Source organism: Octopus bimaculoides, chromosome 9, assembly GCF_001194135.2.
Source record: "Octopus bimaculoides isolate UCB-OBI-ISO-001 chromosome 9, ASM119413v2, whole genome shotgun sequence".
NCBI lineage: Eukaryota > Metazoa > Mollusca > Cephalopoda > Octopoda > Octopodidae > Octopus > Octopus bimaculoides.
Window position 1 is genome coordinate 29,790,017 of NC_068989.1, and position 16,765 is coordinate 29,806,781.

The 16,765-nt window shown below is 34.2% G+C and overlaps 1 protein-coding gene and 1 long non-coding RNA gene across 8 annotated transcripts in view; one reads left to right on the forward strand and one right to left on the reverse strand.

Moving 5' to 3' along the window:
• Positions 1-5,440, forward strand: part of LOC128248713 (uncharacterized) — a 26,265-nt gene extending 20,825 nt beyond the window's left edge. The window contains exon 3 of the long non-coding RNA XR_008264880.1: positions 3,751-5,440. This is a non-coding gene — a long non-coding RNA (uncharacterized LOC128248713). The remainder of the gene's footprint in view (positions 1-3,750) is intronic.
• LOC106883292 (ankyrin repeat and zinc finger domain-containing protein 1) overlaps positions 2,564-16,765 on the reverse strand; it is a 98,312-nt gene continuing 84,110 nt past the window's right edge. For all 7 annotated transcript variants that reach the window (XM_052970529.1, XM_052970530.1, XM_052970527.1 and 4 more), the window contains 4 exons: positions 14,281-14,367; positions 6,370-6,483; positions 5,330-5,397; positions 2,564-2,955 (listed from right to left, as the gene is read on the reverse strand). In XM_052970529.1, coding sequence (XP_052826489.1) covers positions 2,838-2,955; positions 5,330-5,397; positions 6,370-6,483; positions 14,281-14,367 — 387 coding nt within the window. In that variant the 3' untranslated portion in view covers positions 2,564-2,837. The remainder of the gene's footprint in view (positions 2,956-5,329; positions 5,398-6,369; positions 6,484-14,280; positions 14,368-16,765) is intronic.

Genomic DNA, 16,765 nt, shown 5'->3' on the forward strand with positions numbered 1-16,765 from the left:
CCTGCAACCGTAGATGAAATACGGGCATTTTTTGCCATAAATATTATTATGGGTATTAGACAGTTACCCAGAATAACAAATTACTGGAGCAATCAGGAACCTTTTGGCGATGAATATGTTTCCAGTATTATGATGCGAGTACGATTTGTGAAGCTGAACCAATATTTACATGTGAGAGACACTAGCAGTACCCTAGTACGTGGAGAACTTTGAGACAAAAATTATGCAATAGAATTGATTAAGAACCCTTTCTTCAATTATGTTCCAAATATCACAATTATATGTTGATAAATAAAAAAGTTACAGGTGTTTAATGAGACTAGTCTAAATTCATGATTATTTTAGAATTTCATTGAAACTCATGAGGGGTGTATTTTGGTCAGAAATATAGTAACGAAAGGGTTAAACATGTAAAATTTCATCTAAAACACTACAAAATTAACATCTAAAATTGAGTTTGAGAAAATATTTTTGGAAAATTGGATAGTATTTTCCGAACGTAATATCTTCCTTTAATAAAGGTGTCCTTGTATATTTATGACTCATTTTACTAATGAATATTTATTTTCCATAGAATTTAGTTAGTTGTTAAAGTTTATGTGCAATAAATTGGTTATACATCTACAATATACAAAATATTTTAACAATTTTTATACAAGTCCTAATAATATTTAATTTTAAAAATACAAAAGGATTTTTTAAACATTGAACAGCTATGGGGGTCTACTAGAGTAAAATAGAAATCAAAGGGGTCCTTAGGTAAAAATGATTGAGAAGTTTTCAACAGCTACAACCCTATATTTTACAGCTTTCAACTCTATATTTTACCCATCACATATCATCCAAGTACATTATATGTCCTTACCAGTGCAGTCATCTTTGCACACAAGAACCCAATTGATTTCAAATTTTGATAACCAATTGATTTCAAATTTTGTATGAGAAATTTTATTTGATCTCTCAAGTGTATAGCATTTTGATCATACTCACTTTGTTCCTTTCTAGTCACTGCAAGCCTTGTATTTACTGCTCACATTTCACTCCCATGTAACAATATACTTGTGACATAATTAACAACAACAGTAGCAGGTGATATTTTCTAATGAGCCCACTAGCTATCTGTAACATCAGTTACTGAATAGACCGAGATTCTATATATTATTGACAGGGGAATCAGTTGTTGTGTCTTGCAGAATATCTCCTATTGAGAAGTTCAAGAAATGACGAAATTACATGATCTGGCAGTTCTGGTGGTTGCAGCAGACTGTTATTGCCCATCAGCAATATAAGCACAAGTATTTTTATGCACCACAAGTCAATATGAGAGGTCTTCATATGATAAATAACACAATGTCCACTTTTGGTGGAAGATAAGCACTTGTTATATGTTTCATAAAAAATCTACTCTTTATTGCTAAGATAGGCAACAGTTCTTTTAATAATTTTGAACTTGTTATTGTTGTAACAAAATAAATTTATACCGCCTAATTAACAAATTGAATATTTATCAAAAATATACTGCAACATGCAGAAAGGTATCCAGTAAATTACAAATTAAATCAATTTATAATAATGAGAATGATGAGACATGATTTTCTCCTTAGCATAAATTAAAGAAGCCAAATACATACTCACACCTACTGAAATATAGTAACAAAGAAAAAAGAACCAGCACAGATTTATATAAATATAGGACAGACTTACAAGCAAAAAACACGTTTCTTTTAGCAAGGCCAATATTTTGCAGAAGTTGTAGTATAGTCAATTAAATTACTGATAATTATTTGAACTTTTACAACAAAGTTAGGGCTGACTTTGCTTTTCATATTTATGGAAAGCAAAATTGGTCAGACAGAATTTAAACTTATTGCATTACCAAAGTAATTCTGGTAACGTGTCTACCTCAATATTTATTTTTTTATCAAGATATATATCTTTTTAATCAACTATGCTGTTGAAAGTGTTCTATCAATTTCAGAATCCCTTTCATTATAGAGCTTAACACTTTAACACCGGTCTTGTCCAGCCTAAATATTCTTCCTGTTTTATGTTCAAACTAGCCAGATCTGGCCTCTTAGACTATCCTGCAATGTCATTGCTAAAGTAAAGAATCCCATCATTGAAATCTCAAAACTACAAAACAGTGTATGAGTAATTCACAATAATGTAACTATATATTATATAATTTGATAGAGTAATCTGAATGCTAAAGGGTTAAGCTACCTGCATTAAGAGTTTATACTTTAACATAGTGATTATATACAACTAAGTGAGCTACTGAAACTAGTGTTGATGATGTGATATGAACCATAGGCCATGATGTCAGACTGACATTATTTTGGTTAGCTTAAGACAGAAAAAAACTTAGTTTAAAAGATAGAATAAAAACTTACCACTCTTGCATTTAGTCTTCAGTCATAAATACTTTAAGAAAAATACTTGAATTTGAAATTTTTATAAACTTTCCAATAAAAAAAACTAGTCAAAACTTTTAAAAAATCTTTTAAGAGATTACAATGAAAACCTTTTATAAGATTTTATCTTGATATTGATCAGGAAGTCATAGTTTGTATAGAAAATTTTAATTATGAACAACTGTCAAGGATTTTATAACTCTGAAATAAAAAAGATGAACAATTTTCAGATATGATGCATAGGTCTTGAGAACACTAATGTCAAGTTTTAATACATTTTCACCATATTTCAATTGTTCCAAATTTACGATTTATTCAGTTCAGAAGTAGTTTATCTATTTTTTTAAAACTAAGATTTAAGCGGTTATCATTTATGGACTCAAAAACCTGAAGCAGAATTTTTTCTCTCCATTAAAGCTGCAATCAGCTGGTCTTTGATTTTAAACGGTGATCCTTAAGGCATTTTGGTGTACAGAATCTGAAATTGTAATATTCAAATGGGACCAGTCCACTGATATTACATTGACATTGTGAGCACCGGCTAGAAAAGAAAAGAAAAAAAAAATGTCAGTTTTGTTCAGAACTTCATTCAAATGGATGGTTATGTGAATTATCATTTAATGTGATTATGCCATTGTTTGATGAACAGAATATTACTTGAAAGCTCTGTTAAGATCTGGCTTAAATAACAATTTATTGTTATGTATAGAGACACTTATTGCAGCTTAACTGGTTTAGGCTGGTAAAGAGTAAATATAGATAAAATAATGTTCAACAGAATTGTGAATGACTAAACTTGATACTGATAATTCACTTGGGTTTACAAAGTCTAAGTCTCATTTTTGGTAATTAATTTTTGAGTCACTCAAGGCTAGTTGACAATGTGTGGGCAAATTATGATAGTATACATCTAACTAGATGCATATTCTTATCCATTTTAACATCTAGAAAAGGATTTGAATGAAGATAGCCTAAGAAATTTCTTGGATAACAACATAATACCTCAACTACACAGACATACACAAATATATCTTTTCCTTACTTTAAATCCTTTCAGTCATAGTCAGATGGTGTTTGCATATGTGGGAGTTTGTGTATCTTTGCAAAAATTGTTTTAGATAGACACCTTGCCTACTGCTAACCATATTACCATGTGATCTGTTTGTCATCTAGACAGATAGTGAATGTCGAAAGTCGTAAGGTTTAGATTTAATGAATGTGTTCCAGCAATTTAACCTGTCAGTTTTTGACATGATCACTTTGGTGGTACATTTTCAACACTTATAAAAAATAAACATTAATTTTTACGTTCTAATGCTTTTTCCTTTCTTTTCAGAATATTTTATACCATAGGGGTTAAATTTATATCAATTTTACCCTTTTAAAATGAGTTTAGATCACACCCACATCAGTCACTGCATGCTAAATGAATTCAAAAGGAATTCTTTAGCAATGGAAGCAGCAAGAAGTATTTGTTTTGCTTATGGAAATGAAGCTTTAAGTGTCTGGACATGCCAATGATGGTTTGGCCAGTTTTGCTTGGGAAGATTTTCTCTTGCAGATTCTCCTCAATCTGCATGACCAAGTTCTGCCAATATTGAGCTTCTGAAAACTGTAGTTGAGGAAAATCTAAAGAAAGCTGAATGAGGATTAGCAAAACAGTGTCTAATGTTGGGTAATGTGTCCCTCATCATCTGACTATTTCTCAGCTTAATCAAAGAGTTGTCCTTTACTTGTCATTGACTTGTTACTGAACCTTTCCAGGGAAAATCACCCCAAGTTATGAAAAGCGAGTTCTCTTTAATCATATCCAACAAAAATGCCAATGGCAAGCACTCAATGAAAAAGGAAAATCATTCCACAAACCAGACCTACATCCGAAAAAGTTATGCCCCATGTTTGATAGAATATGAAGGGTGTCAATCATCTTTCCAGATCCTTGCAACATTATTTAGCGAGAAAACAGTTTATTAATTGTGTACAGGTTAAAAATGACAATGACTATTTCTTCACTTCGGAATCTGGAGAATTATACACCAAAAATTTCAACAATTTGCAAAATAATGAAGGGGAATATTATCTGGAATAAAAATGTCTTTCTCCTCCTGAAATGCAACAAGACTTTCTTTTCAATCTAATACTAGATGGATATAATAATACATCATCATTACCATCACCACCATCATCATGATGATGATCATCAGTTAACATCCATTTTCCATGCTGCAAGGTTTGACATGGAGCTGGCCAGTGAGGACTCCAATTGTCTGTTGTGGCATGGTTTCTGGATGCTCTTCTTTATGCTAACCACTTTACAAAGTGCGCTGGGTGCATTTACACAGCACCGGCATAAGTGCATTTTATATGGCACTGGCACCTGTAAAGGACAACCCTGTATGTATAGATGACAGTAATTTTACATATCTTGGCACGATTTTTCAAGTACAGTAAATCACCACAACTCTCAGTCCCTTGTCATTTCCTCAGTGAGGCCCAGCATCTTAAAATCCTTTCTCACCCAAATCTTCCTGGGTTTACCTCATCCACAAGTTCCCTCTACAATTACTGCTCGGAACTTCTTTATGCAGCTGTCCTCATCCATATGTATCACAGAACCAAACCAGTGCAGTCTTTTCTCCTGCACACATCTAATACCTCTTACACCCAGTTTTCCTCTCAAATCACTTGCACTCTGTCATGTGTGCACACTGACATCACCCATCCAGTGGAGCATGCTAGCATAATTTCTTTCAAGCCTTCGTAAGTCCTCTGTAGTCAAAGCTCATGTTTCACTGCTATGGAGCATAGCTGTACACATACAGGTATCATACAATCTGCCTTTCACTCTGAGGGAGAGGTCCTTAGGTGCCAACAAAGATAGAAGCTCTCAACATGCTAAATATAATATATCATACCTAAAAACAGGTTTCTCTTCATCAGACTCTTTTGCATCTAAGATTCGGCGTTCAGCTGCAAGAGCTCTCTGGAAATATTTTAAATTTAAGATAAATTACTTGTTTTTTAAATCAAAGAAAACTCAACAAAAAATATATTTAATATTTTTAATTACTGGAATTCATAAATAGATTTCTTTTCTTCTAAAGGATTTTTAAACACTGTCACTATCTTCTTAAACAAGCTAAGCTGAAAATTTGCTTCATTTGAATTTCCATTTAAAAGTGAATTTTAGGAAGATTACTATGATGTGAAAAATAAAATTGTTCAACATAAAGATTGATCTTTAGTATTTTTACTACATTACTACACACTGCTTGAGGTATTCATCTCAGTTACTACTTTTCTACATAAATATATTGCATTTGGCTTGGGTTGATTTCATGTCTTGTTTAATTTAATAGTGCTTCAAAAAGGATTGTAATATAAATAAACTCTTGTCTTGTATGAATTATAACTTTTTTCAGAATGTTCATGATTTATCTCTATTTTTATTTCTTGCTTTTATCAAGGCTTGTTGCCACTTCCATCAAAAAGGGAAGTAGTTTGTTTATATGATAATTCCATTATTTAGTGGCTGTTCTGAAAGAATTATCAGTCAGTTCAGTACTCTGATGCCAAAGTGATTCCTCCAACTTTTGATTAACTGGTTCATATTTTATTGATGAAAGACTAGTCGACTAATACAGGTTGTGGATCGCAACTCACAGACAGAAGTTGTTAATAGTAAGAATTAATTCTGATATTTTTCTATCTGCATTAGCTCACCATGAATATGTACTCAGTTAACAAGTGTTCTTTATAGATGTTTTCATTAATTAAACAGATTTGGTTTAATTATATTAATTGCAAGAGCTTAAATAAAATTAGCATTGCCTATACTTTAAAAGAGACCTCTTTCCAAGTATTCTTAAAATGCAACTCTTAGAGTGAATTAACATCAGCTAATTATCTTCTTAAAAATAATAATTAGTGCAGGGTATAATGTGTATTGTGTTACTTTTTCTCGTTCAGAGAGATTTTTGAAACGAAGCGCTTCCAATTTCTGTTGTTGCTGTTTCAAGTTGCTCTCTTCAATAGAAGCTTCTCTTTGCTTGTCAATAGATCTTCTTTCCTGAAAAATATTTCAATGTGGATCTTTAATTTTCAGCTAGCAGTATACAACAATAAAAATTTTAAGCAATAAGGAGCCTCCATGTGGTTGTTAGAGGTACTAGAAATAGCAGCTGAATTTTCTTCAAAATCATACACCCTACCACATCAAAATAAGAAAAGGATATACGAGAAAATGCAGTCCTAGAACATCTACAAAAAATGAGATGGTTGCAGTTGAAATACCTTTGACCATAGGTCTGTTAGATAAGAGCTGACCTGGAGACATACAATGTTATTCAATAATCATAATGAGGAATATTATTCATGAACTTAAGCAAGTTTTTTGGTAAATATTGTATTCAAGCAGAAGCATTTTGCAATATCCATAGCGCTATTATACAATTGAGATCATACCCTTACTATATTCAGCTACATGTAGAACAAATAAACATTCATATTACTACATGAGAATTTCTCTTGGTTACACACAAAGGCTTTATTTATACTGAGATATACAGTCACTTAAATTACTTCAGAAGTTTAATGGCTACTTTTCCACCATCTTCCTCTAGTGATGAAAAGCATGCGATTCTATGACATCTTAATTTACAAAAGTGAAGTACCAAAACAAACATTGTAAAATATCTAAAGCAGTATTTCTCGACCTTTTTTTGCTGAATACTCATCTAAAACAGTTGGAAATATACTACTGCTCTCCTCCCATCATCCTTATTATTACATGATACAAGTAATGGATAGAGGATATTAAACTTAAATAAATGTAAATAGGTTTATTATTTTACTCATAAAAGTACATGGTTTATTTATAAGATTAATTAAGATAGGTGAATTGTCAGTGAATTATTGTGGCTAAAGAAATTTTTCCATTGCTGTTGATGTTAGGTTGTGTTTGATTGCAAAAGGATGTGCCTTGGTTTCATTTTCAAGCTGAGCAGATTGTTGTAAGGAGAATTAATTTCTTAAAATCAAAGTATTTCATTCATTGGAAATGTCAACATTAGTATTCAAGCATATAAGTTTACAGGTTACCATTTTCATTACAAATGGTAGTTGCTAGCTATCAACCAAGGAATACCTTATAACACCTAGACTAGAAGTGACAGTATTGGTTTTATAACATGACCTAAAAAGTTTCCAGAGCCCCCTTGATATATTTTTCTCACTGTTCCTTCAAGGCTTTCAACACCCCTCCCTATCCCTTTTTAGGAATCAGTGATCAAAAGCACCTAAGATATCTCAACTAAACCATATATCTGCTTGATATAAGCAGAAGGTTTTGCATTGGCACAAGATTCTAAATTTGTAGGAGATAAAATGCAGTAAATTAAATGGAGTTAGTAGTTGACTTGTGTATAGTTTATAAAGTCTAGAGAAATGAAAGGCAAAGACAATGTGGGTTTTGAACTTAGAAAGTAAAGGAACAAAACTAAATATTAACTCTACCAGCTTCAATCCTAACTACAATTCACGATATCATCAATTCAGCATCCATTATCTAATGTTGACACTGTCTCTAGTTTTATGATACAAAATCACTTGTTTTAAAGTGTTTGCATTTAAATTTGAACCTTCAGTCATAGTTATATGATTGAAAAATATTTATAAATTATGTTACAAACACCTTCTTGATAATGAAGAAGTTAGATATCATAGTAAATCCCTCCAAATTCTTGATTATTTTTAAATGAATCAAAACATATGGATTATATATTTAATTAAAAACATGGTTACAAAAGAATTAATGCTTCTTTCATACTATGCATACTAGATCCCATACTATGCAATGTACAGTCTTAAGTTTGCTTTGATGGACACTTCTTTTTTTTATTTGCTTTATTTTTACTTTATGTATTGCTAGTACCATCTCAAAGCACTTTCACTAAACAGGTCATTCATTCACTTTACTTCTTCATAGCGATAGTCATCTCTCCGAGGCATATCTGCTTATCCTTTTGGTATCCCAGGTGTACAATTACTTTTCAACGATTGCAAATCACTTAAACTGAGAAGTACAAACTATTTTATTAGTGAGGTAAATTAGTGAGTTAATTTATTAGTGAGGTTAATTTATGTGGTGAATTTATGATCATATGGTCAGCAGTTGAGTACTTTACTCATACAATTGTTCTAAATAATTGCTGCAATATAAAAAAGTCAATGTAATATCTTCAAATTATTCTTGCTTCAGTTTTAGATAATATATATTGGTTAACATAAGGAATGCTAAGCAATTATAAAACCGGCATTATACTCTGGATGTGTTATGTTGTAGCTACATAATTCATGCAAGTATGCAAAAAATGAAATAAAATGACAATAATGACTAAAAATTATTTGGGTGCTGCATGTAACATGAAATATAAATGCGGAGTCATATATGAACAAGGTGATATTCAACATCCTTTTAAGTTAAATTATATTGGTAAGATTGCATTTACGTATTTGTTTTGCAAGATTCCTGATGTGAAATCATGTGGTAAACGAAAAAAAAAAAAGACTACTCCAAATATAACAATATATTGGAAAGAATTATAGTAATAGTAATATTAAACCACTATAAGTGAAGAGCCTGTTTATAGAGTAGAATTGTGGAATAGAAACAATATGTATTCAAAAGTTACTTTGAAGTTCTTGAAAAGATATTTGGCAAAAGACTCAAACTAACAGAAAACAGTAAAATCAAACTTAAGATAAATTTATACAAATATAATTTAGGAAACTTATATTGCACTAAAGAAGACTGAACACCCACTAGGTAAGCTTTCAATAACAAACACTTTACAACTATAAACTGCTTCCATCTTAAACCACTCGATATCATCTCCTACAATCGTATCTTATTTCCATTTCCCTTACTAAATATATTTAAGAATCCACTTTGGAGATTCAACACTATCAATGTTTTCCTCAACTACTCACCTACATTTCACATTGATTCTAGATTACCAATGATTTTAAATATGTAATTTTGGCTATGTACATACAGTTAAAAACACTTGAGCTGAATTAACATAACATTTGATATTACTCAATAAAACTATTTCATATTTTATCAATAGCTGTTATATTCAAGATATTTTTCATCATCATCATCACCATTGCTTAACCTCCGTTTTCCATGTTGGCATGGGTTGGACAGTTTGACTGTCTGAAGAGCCAGTGGCTGCACCAGGCTCCAATCGGATCTGGCAATGTTTCTACAGCTGGATGTCCTTCCTGATGCCAACCACTCTGAGAGTGTAGTGGGTGCTTTTTACATGCCACCAGCATGGGAGCCAATCAGGAGGTACTGGCATTGGACACATTCGGATGGTGCTTTTTATGTGCCACCAGCATGGGAGCCAGTCAGGTGGTCCTGGCATCAATCACGTTCAGATAGTGCTTTTTACGTGCCACTGGCATGGAAGCCAGTCAGGTGGACCTGGCATTGACCACGTTCAGGCGGTGTTTTTTACGTGCCACTGGCACGGGAGCCAGTTGGGGGACACTGGCATCGACAACGTTCGGATGATGCATTTTACGTGCCACCAGAACAGGAGGCAATCAGGGGGCACTAGCTACAGCTAAAATTCTGGTTTTACTTGACTCAACAAGTCTTCTGAAGTATATCATGTCACCTGACACATCAAGGGTACTCTTAAATGGGCCGGACATGCACCACTGGCATCAGCCATGGTTGTGATCTGACTTTAGTTGCCAGGTCTTCTCAATCACAGCATATCTCCAAAGGGCTTAGTCTCCTGTCATTGCCTCTGTGAGGCCCAATGTTCAAAGCTCATGCTTCACCACCTCATCCTATGTCTACCTCTTCCACAGGTTCCTCCCACAATTAGGGTATGGCACTTCCTCACACAGCTATCCTCATCCATACGTAACATATGATTATACCAGCGCAGTCATCTCTCTTGCACACCACATTTAATGCTTCTTATGTCCAGCTTTCCTATCAGCATGCTTACACTCTGTCGTGTATGCACACTGACATTACACATCCAGCGGATCATACTAGCTTCATTTCTTTCAAGCCTACGCATGTCCTCAACAGTCATGCCCCATGTTTCACTGCCATGTAGCATAGCAGTTTGCACACGTGCATCATACAGAGCAAGAGGCCCTTAGTTGCCAGCAGAGGTAGGAGCTCCCTGAACTTTGCCCAGGCTATTCTTATTCCAGCCGCTATACTCACAGAGCAACCACCCCAACTACAGACTTAGTCGCCTAGGTAGTGGAAGCTATCAATTACTTCTAGTTTTACCCACTGGCATGTGAAGGAGTCTGTTTTCTGTTTTCTCTACATCTTCCGTGTTTATTGCCTCTGTGCATCAACCACACACAAAAACTATCTTCCTGGTTAACCTTCCTTTGATATTGTTGCACCTTTTATGTGTCCATAGCTTACACTGGGTACATTGTATGGAATTTCTACTCATGCCTTTTCTACCGATCGAGCAGGGCCATCTACCTGAAGGGGTTTGTGATTTGTCTGCCTTCCTACTTACTAAGACTTTGGTTTTTGCTAGTTTAACCCTAAGGCCCTTCGATTCTAGACCTTGCTTCCACACTCTAAACTTTGTCTCTAGATCTGGCAATGACTTAGCTATTAGAGCAAGATCATCACCATAAAAGAGCTCCCAAGGGCAGCCTGTCTTGAATTCCTCTGTTATTGCCTGGAGGACTATGATAAATAGGAGGGGGCTAAGGACTGAACCCCTACTTCTACCTGGAATTCTTCTCTATACTCTTTGCCGACCCTCACCTTACTGACAGCATCCTTGTACAATGGCTTGTGCAGCTCTTACCAGCTACTTGTCTATCACCAATTTCCGCACTGACCACCAAATAAGGGATCAGGGGATCCTGTCAAAGGCTTTCTCCATGTCAACAAAAGCCAAGTACAGAGGTTTATCTTTGGCTTGGTATTTCTCTCGTGGTTGCCTTACCAGAAATATAGCATCAGCGGTGCTTCTACCTGGCACAAAACCAAACTGCATCTTATCTAGGCTAACTCTCTCCCTAATTAGTTGGGCTATGACCCTCTCTGTAACTTTCATCACCTGATTCAATACTTTGATACCCCTGTAGTTATTTCTATCTAAAGCATCACCTTTACCTTTGTAGCAGTTGACTATGGTGCTGCTACACCAGTCATTGGGTATAACTCCTTTATGAACTACCTGATTTACGATGCTAGTGACAAGACCATAACCCACACTGCCCAATATTTTAAGCATCTCAGCGGTGATTCCTGATGGGCCAGTGCTTTCCCTGTCTTCATATCTGTAATTGCTTTATCTACCAGGCTACTGTTGATTCAGGTAGCTGGTCCCTCAATTAAGTCAACCTTCGGCACTCTCCTCCTCCCATTCATTCTCCACATTAAGCAGTCTTTCATAACGGCATCTCCAAGCATTTTTCTTTGCAGAATCATTAAACGCAAGGGCACCATCATCCATGTGGACACATTTCTTTCCTATGACATCACAGTTTTCTTTCACAGACTGTCTTGCAATTCAAAATACTTCAGTTCTTTGGTCCTTACGTTGCTGAACATTGGCAAACTTCTTTTCTGCTACTCCCTTGGCTATATATACCTCTCTCCTAGCTTCCCTTTTGGGTAGTTCATGAAGGAGTCTCCTGCTACCCCCACTCTTCCAGGCCTGTTTCTTTGCTCTAATGGCCCTGTCTACAGTATTGTTCCACCACCATGTTACTCTAGGTCTGGAAGGGACTTTGCACCAGATTTGGTCTGTGACACTCAGCAAGCTGTCTCGCAGGAATTTCCAGCTGCCTTCTATGTCACAGGACAGTAGCTCCTCCTCTCTATCATCAAATTTCTTGGTAAGGAAATCCCTAAATCTCTGACAATGTGAAAGATTCCTAAGCTTCCAAGTCCTTCTTTTCCAGGTTGGTCTGGTTTTTGGCACCCTTCTGACTTCAAGTCTAAAGTCACTAATAATTAGTCTATGCTGAGGGGTACATTCTTCACCAGGGAGGGTCTTTGTATTTAAGAGCAACCATGCATCCTACTGTCTGGTGAGAATGAAATCAATCTGGCTAGTAGAGTCACCTGATTGACTGGCTGGCTTCCTGAAGTTGGTGTTGCAAATCAATAGGTTATTTGTATCTCAGAACTCCAGGAGCCTAGTTCCCTCTTCATTTCTGGTATCAACTCCTTTATGTATTTTAAATATCACATATCATCTTTCTTTGGCTGTTTAGATAAATTTTAATACATTATTAGTGACAAAAGCAGCATTAATACCGAAAAGTAATTATTATATCTAACATAACACGGATGCTTCATTAGAACACCTAATGGCATTGAGAGACCCTCTCAAATAGGTGCTTGGTGCATGAAAGCACACCCATAAATTGTAATAGACAGAATTCATCTGTCATGGGCACCAGAATTCCCATATCACATGATTTTGGTCTATTGGACCTCTTCAGTAGGAAGCACTAACCACTTCATGCCAGCCAAATCTAGCTGCCATGATATATAGAATATTAGCATATTTTCAGATGCTGATGTTGCAAACAGCCAGCAAGCTTATCAAAAATTAATTATTAATGGTGGAAGCAGTATTAATACCACACGGTAATCCCATGTTAGAACACTGAATACTGCATTATTAGCCTTGAGAGACTCTCATATAGGCACTTGGTACATAAAAGCACACCCACTGATTGTAGTAGATGAAATTCGTTTGTCATGAGTGCCAGAACTGCCATTTCATGTGACTTTGATCTATTGGATCTCCTCAGTGACTAATAATGCAGTATTTGGTGTCCTAATACAAAATCCATTTTAAGTTAGATATAATGATCACCTTTTGGTATCAATACTGCTTCCATCACTTACAATTTTTAATAAGCCTACTGGCTATTTGTAACACAGAGTCTGAAAAAATGCTGACATTATACATATCATGGCAACTAGATTTGGCTGGCATGTAGAGGTCCAATAAACCAAAATCACATAATATGAGAATTCTGGCACCCATGACAGACAAATTTCATCTGCTATGATCAATGTGTATGCTTTTATGCACCAAGTACCTATATGAGAGGGTCTCTCAAGGCTAACAATGCAAATTTTAATGTTGTTTTAGTTGTTTGTATTTAAGATTAAGAAATTGTTTCACTTCTATACTTGCTTTAATTTAAACATAGTCAAAATGCATGTGAAATGTATTTTTTCTTTTATTATCTATATATTTGTTACTTTACAGTTTTATCTGAAACATACATTGTAATCAAGTAAATCAGATTAAGATGAAGGGAGACTAAAATGTATTTTAGCCACAAGTATAATGTATAATCTCCAGTAAATGTTGAGTGTTTGTTGCTAGAAGCTAAGAAGAGTAAGGAAAACCACCATAATGGTGAATAAAGCAAAAATGAATCAAATTTAACTTGAGGATGCCTATAAGATTGGACAGTGAATATATGTCTAAACAAAATGTGAATGCAGATACAATAGTTATAAGAAAGAGAATTCCAAAAGTAAGAAAAATTAATTTCTTTTAATAAATGAATTCAGCTTTAATGATTCTTTCAATGACCCCTGGGGGAATAAAACATGAAATGTTGAATAAACTTAGTTTCCTCTTTATCCAGTATTGTTGTACCTTTCTTTACTTTTTAAATTATGGTTTGTATGAGTTATTTTTCATGGCACTTCTCTACAAGTTTGGGAATTTATGATTAGGACTTTGTTAAAGCTGTTCTTTTTTATCTAGCTATAACTTCAAGCAAACTATAAGAGTTTATGTAAGAATATGATTGTTTTTACTTTCAAACGCTGCTGTTTGACTTTCTTTCTCATTGAATCTTTCTGTTTCTTTTCAGCCTCTAGTGCAGGGGTCAATGGACTAGGAATCTAGAAATAAAAAGAAAAGAAGTTAAATGCAACATAAGAAAGAGTCATTACAAAAAAATAGAATTCTTACTATGGTGACATACTATCTTAAGACATTTACAGTAGCCAGTAAACAGTTGAATGATGCAGAAGTATTAGAATGCTAAAACAATTAGACACTGACCAAAACTTGGATTCTATTATGGACAATATTTCCTCTAGCTCAGAACTTGACAAAATGAAGGGAGTGCCACAGTAAAACATTCATCAAATAAAATCAATGAGGATAGTAGAGTTGTATGAAGGATATATATTTTTCTTTGGTTCATGGGAAATAACATCACTTTTGATAAGTACAATAATTAATGCAGGGTCCTTGTTTGGCTTGTCAGACAGTTGGTTGCATGTATATAATCTATTCTATATTATTACAGAACACCTAGCTATGGTGTTTTTAGGTTTGTTATGTGATCACATAACTGTGAGGTAACTGGATAGACTGTACTTGGTTAACTATCAGTTTAGAACATGTATATTCCTGAGTTGTTATTGTTGTACAACACACATCAACCTGAATGAACAGATTTATGATTAAATATATTCTAGCTCTGATTGGCTAGGCTTTTTGCATTTCAATGAATAAATTATCTATCTAAGTTCATCCTTAAAACTCTCTCTTTTTCTTTCTCTGTTTCCCCAGATAGGATAATGGTAACATGTTTCTGGTCGGGAAAATCAGTTAAAGTAGAATAAATTATTTCGCTGAGCAACAAAGGAAAGTAACTATAGCAGATATAAAGTCATGAACATGTAATTCAAAATTTTTGCCCATTGTCTATCCCAGCACTGACTCTCAGTATAAGCTGGACATAAATAGTGGACTTCTCTACACTTTCTCTTTATCATCTTCATTCCTAATTGGTCAACCTGAGGAAACAGCAGAGGTAATTCTCTACAGTGCCACCCAGTGGAAATGAATTTGAATCCATGTCGTTGCCAAATGAATATCTTAACCAAATAACAATGCCTGAACAAACACATGTACATAATAATATAAATTACATATATATAGTATACACTAGTGGGCCTCCTGGCCTTTAGCTCAGTCTGTACGATGCTCAAATGTATTCATAAGGCACATATTAGCATCTATTGTAATGCACATTTTCTTTACAAAAAAAGTTGTTAAAAGGTATTTCAATATTGCATAACGTAATTTTGAACATTTATTTACAAAATATCACCAAATTTCGCTTCACCAATTGAAAATACGTTGACTTATAATCATAATACATGTAAGAGAAGGGATGTTCCAATAGTAGATCAATGTGAAAGTGTTTTGCAGATAAGATGATTTTGTAACAACTGGAAAATGTGTCTTAGCATAAACTGTGAGTAGGGCATTTGACATGACATTAAAAATTGCAGTTGTGTTGTGGAGACCTTTTGGCCTCATAGACATTTGTTTTCTGTATTTGGAAATATTGTTGCCAGTTTATCTGGATGGATACTTTTTAGAGGCTATTAGCAGATAAGGTCATGGTCATAAAATACACTGTTATCAGCTGTCCAATGAATTTGATGCATGGAAAGAGAGGAAGAAACATATGAAAAGAAGAATTTCTTTCTGATCGCAGTGGGTGCTTATCTGTAATTGCCTCCCTCTCTGTTTTCTGAAAAAGGAGTATTGTCAGTATTGGTGGTGGTATTCATGATTGTTGTATTGGAGATGTCTCTGTAGTTGTGGTGTTAGTTGTGTTGGTGTGTTGTGGGGCTACTTTGTGTGTGTGTGTGTGTGTGTGTGTGTGTGTGTGACTGTACTATATTATAAAAGTATACATCTATGAGTTATATGTTTAAAAACATAGAAATGTATGTATATCTAGATATATATAAATATACGTGTGTGTTATGTTTATACATCAGAATGTATATGTAAAAATGTTAGTCTCCCTGCATGTATAAATATTCATTTATGACCATAACTACAGAACTGTGACTCACAGAATTTGTTTACTAACTTTCAGAAAAATGGATATTTTTTAATGAAACTTTATACAAAAACATTTCAGATGGTTTAGATTCCAAATATATCAGAATTTATGAAAAGCATTTTCTGCAAGTCGGGAGAGGGGTTTCAGAAAATTCAAACTATTTGGCTTTGATGAGAGTGGAAAAAGGTTTCCACAACAAATTCCAAAGTAGTCTTCCCACATGTTTGTATATATAAATGTTCATTTACGGTCATAACTACAAAAACTATGCTCCAAAGAATTTGTTTACTAACTTTCAGAAAAATGGATATTTTTTACTGAAATTTTATGCAAAAATGTTTCAATACATACATACATACATACATACACACACACACATACATATATATATCATCATCATCATCGTTTAACGTCCGCTTTCCATG